Raw genomic sequence first — 17,363 nt, 5'->3', positions numbered from 1 at the left:
AAGGTTCTCATTATGACTTGTAATCATAATTTTATCTCCTTATATTGGCGTAGATGGGCTTCCATTAAATCAACTACGAAAGCCTCTCAAAGACAAACAATTCCAGATACTTTTATGAAACAGAATAATCTCTGGGAGCCACTGGGCTTTAGTGAACCAGGCTTGACAAGTCAAATTTAATTTCATACTTTGCTTGTGGAATCCACCAAAGAGAATAATGCCAGGCTTTTTATTGAATTTATCTGTAGACCAGGTCTCCAAGCCATGCACTCTATGACTGAATACACTGCTTTCAGGACGACAACACAGAGAATATCTTATCTAACTTGTTTTTGGATTCATGATAATTCAATATTTTTCCTTGTAGAATGAATGAAACAGAATGAGGTTATGTTATTAGTGCTGTGGTATCTATGTCATACAGAAAAAGCAGCATTTTATTGTGTTAGGTCTCGTTTGAAATGGGATTACACTATCAGTGCTGTGGTATTAACGTCTGTGTGTTTTAGACTGATACATTAACCAGAGCAGCAAGACTGAGGGCAAGACTCTCTTTAGGATTGTTAGTCAATCTGGATGCATATCTGTATTGTCTGGTAGGAAACATAAACTTATGGATCAAAAAACACGTTTGAGCATGTTTACATTTTTTTTCTCACATCTTACTCCATATTCAAGCAAAGGCTAAAAATTCTGGCTTAAGTGTACACTATATTTGTTTTTTTTACTGCTTTACCTTGCCATTAGACAACTCTGTTTAGGTATACATGAGAGGATATGAAGCTGTTCCATTCCCTCATCAAAGCCACCGGACTCCATTTACAAAACCACTAATTTTACGTCGCAGAAAACAGGAGTTGTTAGTCTACTGCTGCCTCGATCAGTTCATTTGTTTTTGTTACTGTGAGACTTTTGTAAATACGAAATTAAAGCTTTAAACACCAAATTCACACAAAAAACAGCATCTTAAAACTGAGGTAGTCTTCACCAGCAACTCTTGAACTCTGCGAGGTCAAATTATTGTTTTTGTTTTCCTCAGAGGAGCCGTTTCTGCCACATGAACTTTAACGGGCCTGTCTGACACCAAGGTAAAGCAGCAAAACACCCAAAATATAGCATACACTTACCTGATGATTTTTCTTAAAAATAAAATGTAATAAATTAATAAAATGTGGGTGCTAGTACACAGATAAATACTTCATACAACCCCCACTTCAGGTTAGGTGTGGGTCCAGAGTGTTTGCATGCTAACATTTGCTAAACAGAAAGTACAGCTATATGAGAATGTCATTAGCTTTAAAAGGTATTTGATCATAAACCAAAGCACTGGACTAATTAAAATCATGGCCTGATGATGGTTAGGGATCACCAAAGTTATCACAACTTTTGTGCAGAAGTTCCCCTGTTTGGTGCTGATTAAAGGTTGTTAAGGGCAGCTGAGAATCCTTCCAACACTTGAGTGGTACTATATGTAGTGGAAAAAATAAATAGAGAAAGGGACATGGTACACAAAGTGAGCTGATGTCATGCAGCGGAAACGTGGCGTAATACAGCAAAAAATAACACTAATTGGCCAATGAGTCACACTACAATTACATTCTTCAACAGGTGACATATATAGCTGTTACTGATTAGCTCAGAGGGAGACTGAATTATCATCCTGAGTTTTAATGATGAATTTAAACTTCCTGCTGGTTCAGAGGCATTTTCACCATAAAGCTGTAAGGATTCAGGGGAACACTGAAACACAAAGACACTGAATAATTGAACCAGATACTGACAGCTTGGTAACAAAATGCTGGTGGTTGTTTTTACCTCTGGTTTTTTGAGTATATGGATGGAGTACATGTGGTTCTTCATGGGGTAGATGATGATTAGCACGTCTCCGAACTCAGTGGGGATGATCCCTCGCCGGTAGTCTCTGGAATGCTCCGACCAAACGATGTGGACCTCGTCATTACCCAGGTGTCTAAGCTGAAGGGGTCGACAAGACAAATTAATATTGGAATAAATATCTCAGATTTCTCTTTCATGTAGAATAAACAACACAAACTAAGTCAATGCCACAGAGGGTTTGGATAGACTGTATCCATCATAAAGCCAAGGCTTTTGATTTTGTGTGTGTTTACGTGATATAGGTGGCCCTGGGGGTGATGGAGTGAGTGTGTGAAGCTGGAGAGTGGACGTGAAGACCGAGTGAAGCTCTGGAAAGATGGAGTATGGGCTGGAAGACGGATGGGATCAAGTCTGATGCCGTGCGATAGTGTGCGTGTGTATGTGTGCAGTTCACATTCACACAGTCAGGGCTGGTGACAGCTCTGTCATTAACCTTGATGCCTGCCAAAACACACACACTCACACACGTCTCTCTACTGGTCTTGCACCTCCAGATGTCTCCCGCTCTTGGCCTTGGCCCTGAGACAAACACATTACCTTTTAAATGTTTGTTTGTTGTATTAGAACCAGTTGTGTATTCTAAGTTCTGATTTGTGGAGACTGAACACCGAAGCCAATGCTAGAGTGCCTTAAACCAGCATTTCTTCTAATGACCAGCAGGGGGTGATTCCGCTGGTTGCAAAAAGAAATCTGATTGTATAGAAGCCTATGAGAAAATAAACCCACTTCTCACTTGATTCAGAATATATTTTCCTAATGAGTTTATGGTCTCATTTGCTAGCTTGAAGTCTTCTTCTTTTAACATTAACAAAAGTTGAACATTTTTTAACTCTCAGCAACCAGAAATAAACACGAGCGCCATGTCATACCGCTGGCGTTATACAGTCTATGATCAGGACGCATGTTTTAAAATGAAATGTCTCACTCAACTGTCAAATAAACCTGAGAATGAATTATGTGAAATTAAGCCCTGGGGGACTCAGTTATTCATCATGTTTGGAAGTGACTTCACCCACTTTCCATAATGACACTACTTGAATCTTAAATTTGAGTTATAGTTCTAATTAACCTGACATTTTCTTGACTAATGATACATTAAGTTGATATATTAAGCAGAGTCTGGAAAAACTCACAGGAAGCGAGTATTTATCAAGTTTCCTCTTAAAATAAATCTTTAAGAGCACTTCCCTGTGACGGTGCTTGCAATTCAAAGTGTCACTAAGGCACACAACTCACAGAGCTAGTGAGAACTGGAGGGTTTTTAGCTATGATCACATTTAGAGAGTTTGAATTATGATCTCTGAGCTGTATTTTTGGGTGCTGGAACAAATAGGTGGCAAAGCCTAATAAGTGGAGTCTTCCTGTCTGATGTGCGTCTCTGATCCGTATCACTATTTTAAAAAAAATTTCAAAAGATGAAGACCAGAGTGATGTCATCTCTGATGCACAATCAGTTGGTGTAATGCAGCTTTAATCCTTTTAATCATGTTTCAAGCAGATGTGGTATGAGAGGGAGCAGAACACACAGCAAAGAGTGAGAGCTGGACAAATGCCCTGCAATGGACTGAAAGCACACCGCAGTGTGTGTGTGTGTGTGTGTGTGTGGCAGCAGGATGGATGATAAATGCCTGCCAGTATGGACATGTGTATGTCTGTCAGTTTAACCTCTTTGTGGACACATTTGTCACACTGAGTGTAAGCGTTTGTAAGCCTGCGTGCGCTCACTAAAATGTGCGCGCGTAAGCGTGTGTGTGCTTCTGTGCCCAGCGTTAACACAAATTTATAGTTATTTGCGCGGTCTGATGTGAATAAAGCCCTTTAGTGGATGTGTGTTTGTGTCAAGTTAAACGGGTTTAAAGTGTGTGCGCGCGTGTGTATGTATGCGAGTATGCGTGTTTGATGGGGCCATCAGCTGATCAGGCAGACGGATGGTGTCGGACCAGGCGCTGATAATCCAATCAGGAGCCTGCAGCGGCGTGATAGGCCGAGAAGCAGGAAGTATGATCTGATTAAAGGGACATTATGGCCATGTGCAGTGCGCCCAATGCCTGGGGGTTGACAGGTGTACACACACACACTCACAAATGCACACAAACGCACAATAAACCTGCCTGCCTAGACACTGATACGAGCCCACACCACGCACAAACACAGACGTGATTGCTAGTAAGAATTATTGGAAACATCGGTGTGCTTTAGACATCAACAGATAGGTGTGTGAGTGTGTGTGAGTGTGTGAGTGTGTGAGTGTGTGTGTGTGTGTGTGTGGCGACCTATGTTCATTTTCAATGTCAATCCCGGCAAATAAAGAGCTTGGGATGGATATAAAGAAAAAATAATCCAATGGGGAGCACGGAGCGAAGAGGAGGATTTTTTTCTCCTCTTCTCTCGCTGCACATCTCCCCTCATTACAGGAAAGCAGTGAAATTAGAGCAACAACCGTAAGTATGCTTATTATTGATAATTACCCCGTCTCTCTTGCTCTCAACACACAGACAGACTCGACTGCCGTTTGAGAGAAGGAAATACAGTAAATAACGGGACAGACAGATGAAGAGTGCTTGACAAGAACAAGACATGTTCCCATCCAAGTGTGAAGCAAATCTGAACAGTTTGGAATTCACCCAGTGAGATGCATTTCTAGGAGCTAGACAGTAAAGAGTCCACAATGGCAACTTCTATACTCAGTCATCAGTCAGATATATCTTGAGAATATCCCAATCATATAAGTATCTGATTAATATAATATTGGAAGCGGGGAAAAAGCTATTAAAAGAAGGTGGTTAAGCCCGAAGGGATTGGAATTGGGATCATAAAAGATACTGTATATTTATTACATGAAAAACTTTCTCCCTGAATCTACAGGTGCATCTCAACACATATCATTGAAAAGTCCATTTCCAGTAATTCAAGTCAAATAGCTCCAACAAAGTACTGAGTGAATATAGATGGACATACTTTTCAGAGGCCAACAATTTCATATTAAACATACTTTTAAAAATTGGTCTTTTGTAATATTCATATTTTTTGAGACACTGAATTTTAGGTCCTCATTAAATGTAAGCCATAATCATAATGATTAGAAGAAATTAAATAAATTAAGACATGAAATGTTTCATTCTGTGTGTAATGGACCTATATAATGTGTCATTTCCACTTTTTGAATTGATTTACTGACATAAATAAGCTTTTCTATGATATTCTAACTTATTGAGATGCAAATGAGATGTAGATGATGTAAATGAGATGCAAATTTGCAAATCATCTGGTAAAAAGGACAGTGCATATATACTTGGGTATGTGTGTGTAGGTATGTATAGGGATGTTTATATGTCTGTATGTGTTGCATGGGTATGCATATGTACACATTTAATAGTGCAATAGATATGATCTTGCATGTTTGAGGCGTAACAGCCCCTCTCAAGTGAACACACAACATGGGGAATGGACAATGGTCTTCTTTTTTGGACAGCAATGGACTGAAATTATAGACAGTACTTATTTTAACACCCCAACTTCCTTTCACAGGACACTAATGTGACCCGTTGTCCCAATTTGTTCTTTTCTAGGACTGTCTATGCTGTTTATTTTTTCCCCTCTTTTTCTCTGTCTCTGTAATTATTATCATTTTGTTTTTCCAAGCTACACTAAAAAAAATAAAATTAAAAACAAACAAACAAACAAAGGTCATCAGTCAGACAGGTGTGTGTTACCTTCTTGGTGAGGTTGTGATCCTGGTCGTGAGGCATGCGGGTGGAGACGTGGTAGATGACCTCAGTGGTGGAGGTGGCGTAGTAAGGCGTAGTCTGGCCTGTGCTGCGGTTCCTCTGAAGACCACCCATGAAACCACAGTGAGTAGTGAGATCCACCTAGGTGACAAACATGCACACACAAGCGAGATACATTAGAAATATTCTAAAAAAACAGCAATACTTCCATGATCACTTTTGTTTTTTGTTTGTTTTTTCTATAAGAAAAATGACTAATTTACTGGGGATTTCCACCGGACGCGTTACAGCAGCAGCACGTCAGCTTAGCGAGCCGGCCGTATACACGCGAGATAACGAGATCACGCGATAATCCTGACCATACGGGAGACCGCAAGATCCCGTGATAAACTTTAAACTCTATTTATAGTCTATGGATAAACTGTGTGTATAAAGTAAACAACAACAACAAAAACCAACTTACTTTGCTTCTCTGAGGTGAAAGATATGTTGATCTGACCATCTATCCTTATAAAAACAATATGTTATGTCATAAATGATTGTATGATGTTCCACTTCAACAATCAGTCTCTTGTCATCTGTGTCGCCGATCCTCTGAGACCCTTTGATTGATTGATTGCTGATCTGGTGCCCCGGTCATAACATAACGTTGATGTGAAGTAGTTTTAGGCTGCATGAACTGCGTATTGTGTTTTATTTTGAAAGGGGCGGAAGTGTTTTACGCTGATTCTGAGTCGGACTTCCTGTCTGGTGCGATCTGCTCTGTTGAGATTCACGCGATTTGGCAGCGTCTCGCGGAGAAATAGAAGTCCTACCTAATGCTCGCGTAGAGACGCTGACGCGACGCTGTAGTACCGTTACGCTACGCGTTCGGTGAAGAGCTCTCATTGATTAGAGTGTTACCTATTTGCAACGTCATACGCGACGCTGACGTTACGCTGCAGTAACGCGCCCGGTGGAAATCAGGCTTTACTCTTTGTATGTTTTAATACGGTTGTACTCATCTGCAAAACCCAATAAAAAAAGTTTGGAAAAAATATATATATATATTCTAAAAAGGTCCTCCAAGGTTTAATATTGTAAAAAATGAGAATACTGTACTACACTTTAGCTTTAAATGAGCCGTCAGGACTTTTGTGGGGTTATAATGTCACAACTATATACAAATTATTAGACCATTGTTTTCTTCAATTTCTTGTTCATTTTGATGCTTGGTACAACTAAAGGTACATTTGTTTGGACAAATATAATGATAAAAACAAACAAAATATCTCATAAGAGTTTAATTTAAGAGCTGATATCTAGCCATTTTCCATGGTTTTCTTGATAATGATTTTGGTTAGTATGCCATTACTCCACTTTACCTTTAGTGATGTTGACATATGCAAGAGAAAAAAGTGATTTTATCATTTAGTTAAGATTGTTTTGGGGAACATTTTGTGTTAAATCTGTTTCTGTAACTGTTGGGACTGCTCCTCCTTTACATTTGCAATGAAATGAGCAACCCCCACAAAAAAACAGCTGATTTTCTAACTCTGATGTAATTTTTTCTCTCTCCCGTGTTTATGACTTAAGAGCAGGTGAAAAAAAGTTCTTAAGTTAATTTTTATTTCACCTGTAAAACTCAAAATATATACTACCTGATCTGCTAAAGACATTGAACAATGATCCTGATTTATTTCACCTGCCAAAAGTTTTTTCTTTTTTAAAAACGAGTTTTCACAAGTGAAAAAAACAGCAAAAAATTATCCTGGCTACATTTTCTTTTCAATTGTCCTTAAGTCATAAGCACACGAGAGAAAACAATTGAGAACAATTTTTTCTCATTTGCATCTTGCTTCTGTAGAGTCTTGCAAAAAAAAAAACAACCTGCATGCCTTTTATTTCAAAATGGTTCAATATATGAATGCTTCCCCCTCATCAGGCAGCTGAAACATCAAAGACACATTGGCGGTGGTTTATTTTATCTGCTGGACCTACAAAACTGTTTTCTTAGCAATCAGAAATCAGTTCAACCATCACTGACATGATAATGACTCAATTATTAGTTGCAGATCAGATAATTAGAAGCTGTGTTAAATCTCGTTCTGGAAATCGCAGGGACACAATGGTAAGATAAATGTTCAATTTGAATGTATGAAGAAGGCAAACAATGTGTGAATGACATGTTCTTACCTCCCAGCCCAGTCCAGAGACAAAGTCTTCATAAGCCTGGCTGCCTGCTGTGTTGGTTAGTATGGAGTGTTTGTCCTCTTGGCCCTCTGCCACATAAAATACTGCTATTTTATGAGTCTCACGGCTAGAAGAGAATAAAGGAGAGCGATAATGACCGACACTAAAATTACTGAAAAACAGATGACATTTATTACAGCAACTTTTAAAAGATTACTATTTTTACTGAGGTTTAATCCAGGGACTTCCATTCCTCTGATTGTGGATTTTTTGAATGTAACTAGGTACATTTACTCAACAATTTTGAGGTACTTTTACTTTACTTGAATATTTCCATTTGATGTAACTTTATACTTTTACTCCACTACATTAAGCTGACAGCTTTACTTACTTTACTTTTCAGGTCGAGATTTAACATAAAAAAACACGATAAATGTATAGTGATTAGACATTTTTCTTTCAAATTAAGCCACCTAACAATATATTAAGTAGTTAGAATGAGATTAGATAATCAAAATGTTGCTTACATTAATGCATCCACACACAGACACACACACACACAGACACACACAGACACACACACTTTATGTAAGATTTGAATACAGGACTTTTACTAGTAGTGGAGTAATTTAACAATGTGGTATTAGTACTTTTTTAAGGGATCTGAATACTTCTTCCACCACTGAATTAAATCCACTATGAAATAAGATGCCATTCATATTCGGTGCACATCATCAGAAATAGAAATTAGAAGAGAAAATCTGGTTTTGATCAGGTAAATGTCAAGAGCAAAGGGATGAAATGAGGAGAATAAAAGAAATAAATGAAAAAAAGCAGAGAGGGTTCAAACTAGTCAATAACTAAAACCTGAATGGAAATATTAAAAAGGGGGAGAGAGGGGAATGCAGTTAATGACACGATATGCTTGACTTTTTATATATTTTCTTACCACTGCCGTGAGTCCAAGTTCTTCAGCTCTCTCAGTAACTTCTCATTCTTCCTCAGCAGGTGGAAGTTACTCCTGTAAGACACAGATACACGCACGGCTTAGGAATCATTATCCAAAGTAATGGTAAAACCTGCCTCTCTACCATTATCTGGCTTCCATTGGCGTCTCCCTTAATTGGCCGGTTGCTTGTTTTTGTCACTGTTTCCGAGCAAAAAACGACAAATCCCGTGACAACTGATAAGATGTGGCGTACAGCTGGCAGGGTTTCCAGTGAAATAGACCAGAAAATATCAAGATTAAAAAAAGGGGGGAAGCAAAACTGAACAATACCAACAAGACTTCATTCAGAGCATAAAAAGAGATGTTTGGCAATGCTGCTTTGTTGGGAAATTCCTAAAACATGTCAATCATTTGGATATATTGGTACGGAGAAAAACAGTCACACAATAGTAGAACATTACCTCCATCAGAATTAGAAGAGTTCACCAAACAGCTAGTAAAAGATGTTTGTTTGCTTGTTCCTTTTTCAATTGTGAAACCTCTAGCATGAGAAATGTTACTATCTCTCCTCAGCCAATGATAAACTCTTGTAGATTTTAGATGTAACTGATTGGTAAACTCCCTAAAGTATATAAGATATAAGTATAAGTCAAGGGCTAAACCTTTTAACCAACATCAATTTTTCATTTTCAGAATTTTGAACCTTTAAATGTCCATTTGTTGACATAATGTCAGAGTTGTTTTGTTTTCCTCAAATAGTATTTTTTCTTTGTGTATACTACATTTTACAGGATTTTTTTTTATTTATATACTTGTGTTTCCGTCTGGGATGTCAGTAGCCCTATTGATACTGCATTACTGCAAAAGTGCCACGAAAGTGCTGCAACAAGCTCTGGCAGCACTTGGCCTTAGAACATTCATACTGATTCTGCAACAGCACAAATTTGTAAAAATGTACATATTAATGTTAGGGTTGGCCATATATATTTTAAAATGTGATATGGAATTAGACCATATGGCATATATCGATATAGTTAAATTTTTTTTCTTTCTTTATATATAAATGCTGCCCTTACTAGGGTTTGTCATATTTAGTTCTTTAATAGTGTTCGTTATTCTTTTCTCATATAAATATATTTATTTCAGAAAAATATTGGCCTATTTTATTTCATATACTATTTTTATTTAAGATGTTTTTATTTTAAATGTGCACTTTATGGAGCTTTGATTTAAAAAAAAAAAAAAGGTACTCCATTTTTTATACAGTATTCATGTTCACTTAAATAAACGGTTTCAATAAAACTACTTGACATGTCATAAGTGGCTTTGACTTTGACTGAACATAGACAAAGAAAATTTCGGGATATATATCGCATATCGATATTCGCCCTTAATATATCGGGATATTACTTTTGGTCCATATCGCCCAGCCCTAATTAATGTTACTTTCTACTCTGAGTTACATTTTTTTAAGCATCCAGGGCTTTAATGGGTTCCAATAACAACATTTTTGTCCTTGAGGGTCTGAGTGCCTGTACTTTGGTTACATGGTTTATTATAGGAGCTGCTGAAGAAACTGAACTCCCACAATATAATAAAAAAGAAAACCTCTTGGCAAAAAGTATGCAATATGCATTAACAGCCAAAATGACTATAACATGTAAAGCCAAAAATGTTCATTGTACTAATAGTAATATATTTGCTATAAATGATCAAACACATCAGTATGTCATGCTGACCACAGCTAGCGTCATCAGCACTTTCAGGCTCCACAGGACAGGACCCTGTTCTATAATCAAAACAAAAGCCTTTTATACCAACTAACAAGTCCAGGGAGCGTTGAAAATGTCCCAGCGACCAACCTCTGCACCGCTGATATAAAAACCAAGACTTGAGCAGTGAGGCTTGGAGTGGACTGATAATGACACGTCATTCTTTTCACTCTTAGAGAGAGAGAGAAAAAGAGTGAAAGAGCGGGAGATAAAGAGAGAGAGAGAGACAGCAATTTGCTCTTTATTAAACTGATACTTGGTAATGGCCTCATTCTCTGCTCTCAAAGACTCCATTTACACCCTGGATTATAGGGAGAAGCATAAAAGGGGACACACACACACATGCAAGCACGCACATGGATGACTGTCAGTATCTTAGTGTCTGTGATGTCCCAAATGAATACCTGGAGAGACATGCAGGGACAATAACAAATGATTAGACAATCGCTTCTTATTTCTCTTATCTGTCTATCCTCTTGTTCCTCCTCTTTCTTATTTTCTCATTCTGGTCTATATTCACTCACTTACTTTGGCTCCATTTCCTTTTTTTGTTTTTATTTTCATCTACATGTGCCTTATTCATCCTGTCTCCTGATTTCTCCTGCCATCATTCTCTTCTCAAACTACTGCCTTTTATTCTAACTCCAAATGGGTTGAGCTTGATCAATAGAGTACTATACTCATTATCACACTCTCTGCCACACACAAAAACACACACACACGCGCCCAAGTGTGTTAAGTCTTTTGTGCAGGCTGAATGCAGACGGTGTAATTCCCTGGATAAAGTATAAAGAGCGATGAGTGTCCATTAGCTGGCCAGATACATTTAAAGTGATACCTTGACATTGTGTATTTTAGCTCAGAGTCATTGAGAAGATGAAATGCCGTGCCATGCGAGTGGGAAAACGTGGTGTCTAATTAGCACAAAATACTTTTTTGAATGTGAATTTTTGTCTCATTTGTATTCAACAGGGGTTTAGTTTGTTCTAGGGGAGACAAAAAAATATAAAAGACTTTCCACATATGTATTACAGCAACCTGAAAAACAGGCTCTTAGTAGAAAACTCCCTTTTCATCCCTTCTTAGAAATAAACGTGTCTTTTTGCTTTATCATTCTTAGTTAGTTTTTCCTATTTTTTTTGCAAAATGGATGCAGTTGTGTCTCTTAAAACAGACTCGAGAAGAAGTTAGTAGAAGTAAACTAAAAAACAACCAGTATTACCACCTTTCAGCTGTATGCATCTGCCAACCAGCTAAGTTACAGTTATTATCCATGTGTGTACAGACTCGTATGTAACCATGACGGTATACAATGCATAAAATATGGATGTTGCAGCACAGAAGCTACAAATACTAAAACGTTGATGCTCCAGACACATCTTCAACCCCATAGCACAGAAGACTTTACAATCACCACAGTTTCAAAGAGGGCACCTAAGTTTAGTATCACCAAATCAGCATCTGACCAAATGTGAAATATGGTCACAATCTCTCCTTCTGTTCTTGAGTTATGTTGTTGAATTAAGTCAGAAAAGTGTTTTTGTAGAACATTATCACCCCATTTACGCTAAATACAAGTGTAAACAGTGTCCGAGGTGGTCTAGAATGCATTTGACCATATATATTTTGTAGTGTAAATGTCCATGCGCCCTGATGCGTCCCTGACAAGGACATTGACTTTTATTCAACATCTTGTTAGCCAGCCAAAGAAAAAACAGTTTAAATCGAGCGGCTCGAGTTGTTGTTGTTGTTGTTATCTAACGATATAAATGTGCACAGGGAAATTTGACCAAGCAGAAGTGGCGTAGGTAGTAACGAAATTGAACACAAGTGATCAGATGGACACCTTTGGAGAAGCATGATACACACAGGTGTAACCAGCGATTGCACAAGAACCAATTTAAAATCAAGTGTAAACAAACTCTATTAGGGTTTTTCCACCGGAGGCGGTTCCTGGCCAGTGCCCAATTGCAAACTGTTCTTTGGTTTTCCAACGCGAAAGAGTCGTGAGTTTCACAGAGGCACCAAGACTTTGCTGGTCTTAAACCGCGAACCGCTACGTCAGGGGCTGGGGGCGGTGCTATCTAACCAACAAGACCAACTCCGTGATTGATATGGGCTGGCTAGCGTGCTAATGTTATCGGCCGATCATAGGGTGCTAACGTTAGCACGTTAGCACATCAATAGTGTGCTAGCCTTAGCGGGCTAGCAAGACCAACTCGATGACATTGAGAGAGACCAACTAAAACATGTATCATTCATTAATTTGATTTGGTTAACTGCAATGTGATTGATACGGGCTAGCGGGCCAGCACTAGCCCGCTACCGTTAGCTTATAACAGAGTCCAACATTAACATCTTACGTTCAATGTTAATAAGAATGTAATCGGCGTCCATAGTGATCAAGATGAGCAGCACCGATGTGTTGTAGAGATATGTAGTCTGCCATTGTTATTATACGTGCTGAGAGGGGGCGGAGCCATATACAGATGTTAGCAGTAATGCAATGATGTAGCTCGAGAGCCTGTGGAAAAGCAAACAGGTTCGGAGCTGGTTCGCAAGTTGAACTAACTGTGAACCACACGAGCACTGGCCGGGCTCCGGCTCCCGGTCGAAAAACCCTATATGATGTCATAGTGAAGTTTTGATATTACAACCCTAATCCCCAAAAAGCTGGGATGCTGTGTAAAACATTGATTAAAACAGAATGCATCAAATTCAGAATGAGTGCATATATTTACAGAAAAAAAAGTTTGAGCATTAGATGTCTTGTCTTTGTACTGTAATCAGTTGAATGCAGTTTGAAAAAGCTATTTTAAGCTTTAAATTATTTTGTTGTTGTTGGTTTTATTTTGATGGAAGCATTTGTCACACATGATTTGTTCAAAGACTGCTGGAAGTAAGAAATCCAATGATAATTTCTGTTTTTACAATTTCTGGCCATGATGTACAGTTTCATTTGGGTGTTTTTTTTCTTGAAAGAAAACATGCATTTCAGAAAACGGAAGACAACCATCAAAATGGATGGAAGAATAATCAGAATGGCAAAGGCTCAGCCAATGATCAGCTCTAAGTGCTGTGACAGTTAGAAGACGTCTGTGTGAAGCTAATCTATTTACAAGAATCCCGCGCAAAGTCCCTCTGTTAAAAAAAAGGCATGTGCAGAAGAGGTTACAATCTGCCAAAGAACACATCAACTGGCCTAAAGAGGAATGGAGGAACATTTTGTGGACTGGTGAGGGTCCAAGGGCCGCAGACAGTTTGTGAGACGAGCCCCAAACTCTGAATTCAAGCCACAGTACACAGTGAAGACAGTGAAGCATGGTGGTGCAAGCATCATGATATGGGCATGTTTCTCCTACTATGGTGCTGGGCCTATTTATCGCATACCAGGGATCATGGATCAGTTTGCATATGCCAAAATACTTGAAGAGGTCATGTTGTGTTATGCTGAAGAAGATATGCCCTTGAAATGGGTGTTTCAACAAGACAATAACCCCAAACACACTAGTAAACCAGCAAAATCTTGGTTCCAAACCAACAACATTGATGTCATGGAGTGGCTAGCCCAATCCCCGGACCTTAATCCAATTGAGAACTTGTGGGGTGACATCAAAAATGCTGTTTCTGAATTAAAACCCAGAAATGCAAATGAATAACAGCTGAAAGGTGCCACAAGTTGGTTGACTCCATGCCACACAGATGTGAAGCAGTTATAAAAAACTGTGGTCATACAACTAAATATTAGTTTAGTGATTCACAGGATTGCTAAATCCTAGAAAAAAAACACCCCCCTTTCAACTAATTGCCCAATTGCACAGCCTTAAGAGCGTGCATATCACGAATGCTGGGTCTTGTTGGTTTTCTGAGAATCTACTGCACCTACTGGTACCTTGTTGCCATGTAGCAATAAAAAATATACTAAAAACCTGTATTAATCTGGTTGGTCACATTGGACTGCTATTATATTGAACACTACTGTATGTATGTCTTTGCGTGGTCTTACCTCTTCTCCCAGGAGTTGAGTCCCAGTATGTTGATCAGTAGTCTGCAGTAGTAGAAGGCTGACTGTGGAGTCTCAGTCTCTGGTTCAGTCTGCTGCACTGCCCTCATGTTCAGCCCCTCACCTCTCTGAAATATTCATCAATTCAGTTTAATTCTAAAAAAAAAAGTGAGGGATGAAAGAATAAATATGAAAATTAAACTGAAATCATGGTGTGGTGGTGTGAGAGCCAAGACTAAAAGGAAAAATATTATTTTTCAGTAATTTCAGTTACATGTAAACATTTATATGCCAATATGAACAAATAATATAAATGATCAGAACAGGTAAGCCAACAACAGGAAGCAGCTTTTTCTGACATTTTTGTCTATTATATATATTTTTTGTGTGGATAGTAACTAATCATCTTTAATTTACTTAAACTTAATATTACTGAGATGCAGAACAAGTCCCACTACACAGTCACTAGCAGAATTACTTGTATTTACATGAATATAGACAAAAGACATACATGAAGGACAAATTCTCTTTCAGCAGCGCTCTGCTTCAGGATGGCATTGATCACATCGTTCTCCTGCTTCTCTGAAACACACGCTGGAGGAGGGGCCGGGATGTTGAGCGGCATGCCTGAGTGGAACAATCAGGAGACTAGGTTAGCTGTGAACAATCTCAGTGTTTTTGTGTGTTGTTGCTAAGCTGTTATGAACAACATAAAGTGGTTGAGCAATGGGATTTGTTTATGAAAAGTACAAGTGGGAGAGTATGTATCCTAGGCTCTCATCCCCTGGTTTGTGTAAGAAAATGTAATATCCTGTGAAGTTTAATTTCTTCTGTCTCGATTGGCAGGTGATGTGGTGGTTCCCTATTCTGTGGGCTTTAACTTTAACTTTCAAATCTATTTTTGAGTCAGTTTGGCATATTGGATATACACTTCAAACGCATATTACACCCTAATGACCGGTTAATTCAGTACACAAATACAATAGACCATTATTTGTATAAAACACTGCCAATGCACAGGCATAACAGTTGCAAAAAAAACAGGCCGCCAATAAGAACACTGTGATCATGAAGAAAACTACAGGTGCATCTCAATTAATTAGAATATCATGGAAAAGTCCATTTCCAGTAGTTCAAGTCAAATAGCCCCATCTCAGCCCCAAATAACCAAGCATTGGGTGCATAATGATGGACATATTTTTCAGAGGCCAACATTTCCATATTAAACATTGGAATTTTGTAATATTATTATTTTTTTAAAGACACTGAATTTTAGGTCTTCATTAAATGTAAGCCATAATCATTATAATTAGAAGTTAAATAAATGAAGACATGAAATGTTTCATTCTGTGTGTAATGGATCTATGTAATGTGTTATTTCCACTTTTTGAATTGAATTACTGCCATAAATAAACTTTCTATGATATTCTTATTTATTGAGATGCACCTGTAGTGAGCAAAAAAAATAAAAGACTATCTCACTGGACTTTTTCTCTATTTTACTGTTGAAATGTCACTTGGGGATAGGCAAGTATATGCTACCAGATTATTAGAATGAAGTAGCATTGAATATAGTGTTACTTGATGGTATTCCGTAAAAATGAAGACCTTTATTAGTACCTTTTCGATTTGGCAGCTCACCACACAACATGACATGTTCAAAACCGATTACAACTTCCTGTGATTAAAGTTTTCTTGTGAATTAAGCAAACTTTTGATTCCTTCTGCAGCCAGCGTGGATTTGCAATCGTGTAAAGTGATGTGTTGTGAAAAGGGGTTTATTGATACTTGTTGTGTGAGTATGTGTTTATACCTGCTCTCTGTAGACACTCAGGACTTGAGTATCCCAGATACTGCAGCATTTCATCCAGTGCGTCGTCTCCCTCCCTCAGTGAATCCCATGCTGGCACCGCCTCCCGACACACGCGCTTAGCCAATGGAGGAGCGAGGAGCTGCTCCAAGCCCGACTCACCTCGATCCTCCTCCCCATCCATCCTCTGCTCTATCCCCTCCTCCTCCTGCTCCTCCTCTATTTCTTCTCCTTCATCCCCTCCTTCTCCCATCCCCTCCTCAGTGACTTTCCTCTCCTCTTCTACTTCCTCCCCCTCTCCCTGAAGCTCTTGCCTTTCCCCCTCCATGCCTTTGCCTCCCTCCTCGGGCTCGCTCTCCTCCTGCCCCTCCTCCTCGCTCTCCATCTTTTTCGGTGGACCTCCTGGTGGAGTGCGTAAATGAAGATTTGCGCTGTGAGGTGATTGTGTGTGTGACATGAATGTGTGTGTCGGGCTGTTTGGGGAACATGGAGGAGGCCCGTAGAGAACGGCAGAGTCCCAGGAGTGTTTGCCTGCTACATCTCGGATGATGACACGAACGCAAGCGGGAGCAGAGGACAAACCAGCTGTCATTCCTCCTCCTGGTACACCTGACTCCGACCGGATCTGGGAAATACAAGACAAGGGACAGGGTTAAACACTAAATGTACCAGATATTTACAAAATCTTTCTGATGCTGAGTTGCAGCATCTTTAACAGAATTTTAAGGGGGCAGGGGATCTTAGGAGGGGAGATAGCAGATCAACAGTAGATGTCACATAGAATTGGTCATCATCTGAAAGCTGGTAACCTGAAGATGAATTTGAGTTGCATCTCAGCATTGTGTGTCAAGTTTTTACAGTCATAAATCTTTAATAAACATTAGGTAATGGTTGGTGTTTAAGGGCTTAGAGCATCCTGATATATGTATATCAAGATCATTCCCATGCAGCCATTTTTGGGTTGATATACTTTGTTACGATAAATTTAACCATTTTTAACCCTTTGGCATCTCAGGCTATTTTTTGCGTTTCT

General features: G+C 38.9%; 1 protein-coding gene across 5 annotated transcripts in view; it reads right to left on the bottom strand.

Annotated features, from left to right (window-relative positions):
• The window catches only part of ralgapa1 (Ral GTPase activating protein catalytic subunit alpha 1), an 87,332-nt gene that overhangs the window by 31,038 nt on the left and 38,931 nt on the right, over positions 1 to 17,363 (bottom strand). For all 5 annotated transcript variants that reach the window (XM_059353938.1, XM_059353934.1, XM_059353935.1 and 2 more), the window contains 7 exons: positions 16,334 to 16,955; positions 15,032 to 15,147; positions 14,524 to 14,648; positions 8,746 to 8,817; positions 7,800 to 7,923; positions 5,610 to 5,765; positions 1,816 to 1,974 (listed from right to left, as the gene is read on the bottom strand). In XM_059353938.1, coding sequence (XP_059209921.1) covers positions 1,816 to 1,974; positions 5,610 to 5,765; positions 7,800 to 7,923; positions 8,746 to 8,817; positions 14,524 to 14,648; positions 15,032 to 15,147; positions 16,334 to 16,955 — 1,374 coding nt within the window. The remainder of the gene's footprint in view (positions 1 to 1,815; positions 1,975 to 5,609; positions 5,766 to 7,799; positions 7,924 to 8,745; positions 8,818 to 14,523; positions 14,649 to 15,031; positions 15,148 to 16,333; positions 16,956 to 17,363) is intronic.

This window comes from Centropristis striata, chromosome 16, assembly GCF_030273125.1.
Source record: "Centropristis striata isolate RG_2023a ecotype Rhode Island chromosome 16, C.striata_1.0, whole genome shotgun sequence".
NCBI classification, from domain to species: Eukaryota; Metazoa; Chordata; class Actinopteri; order Perciformes; family Serranidae; genus Centropristis; species Centropristis striata.
This window is presented reverse-complemented; position numbering and strand designations above follow the sequence as displayed.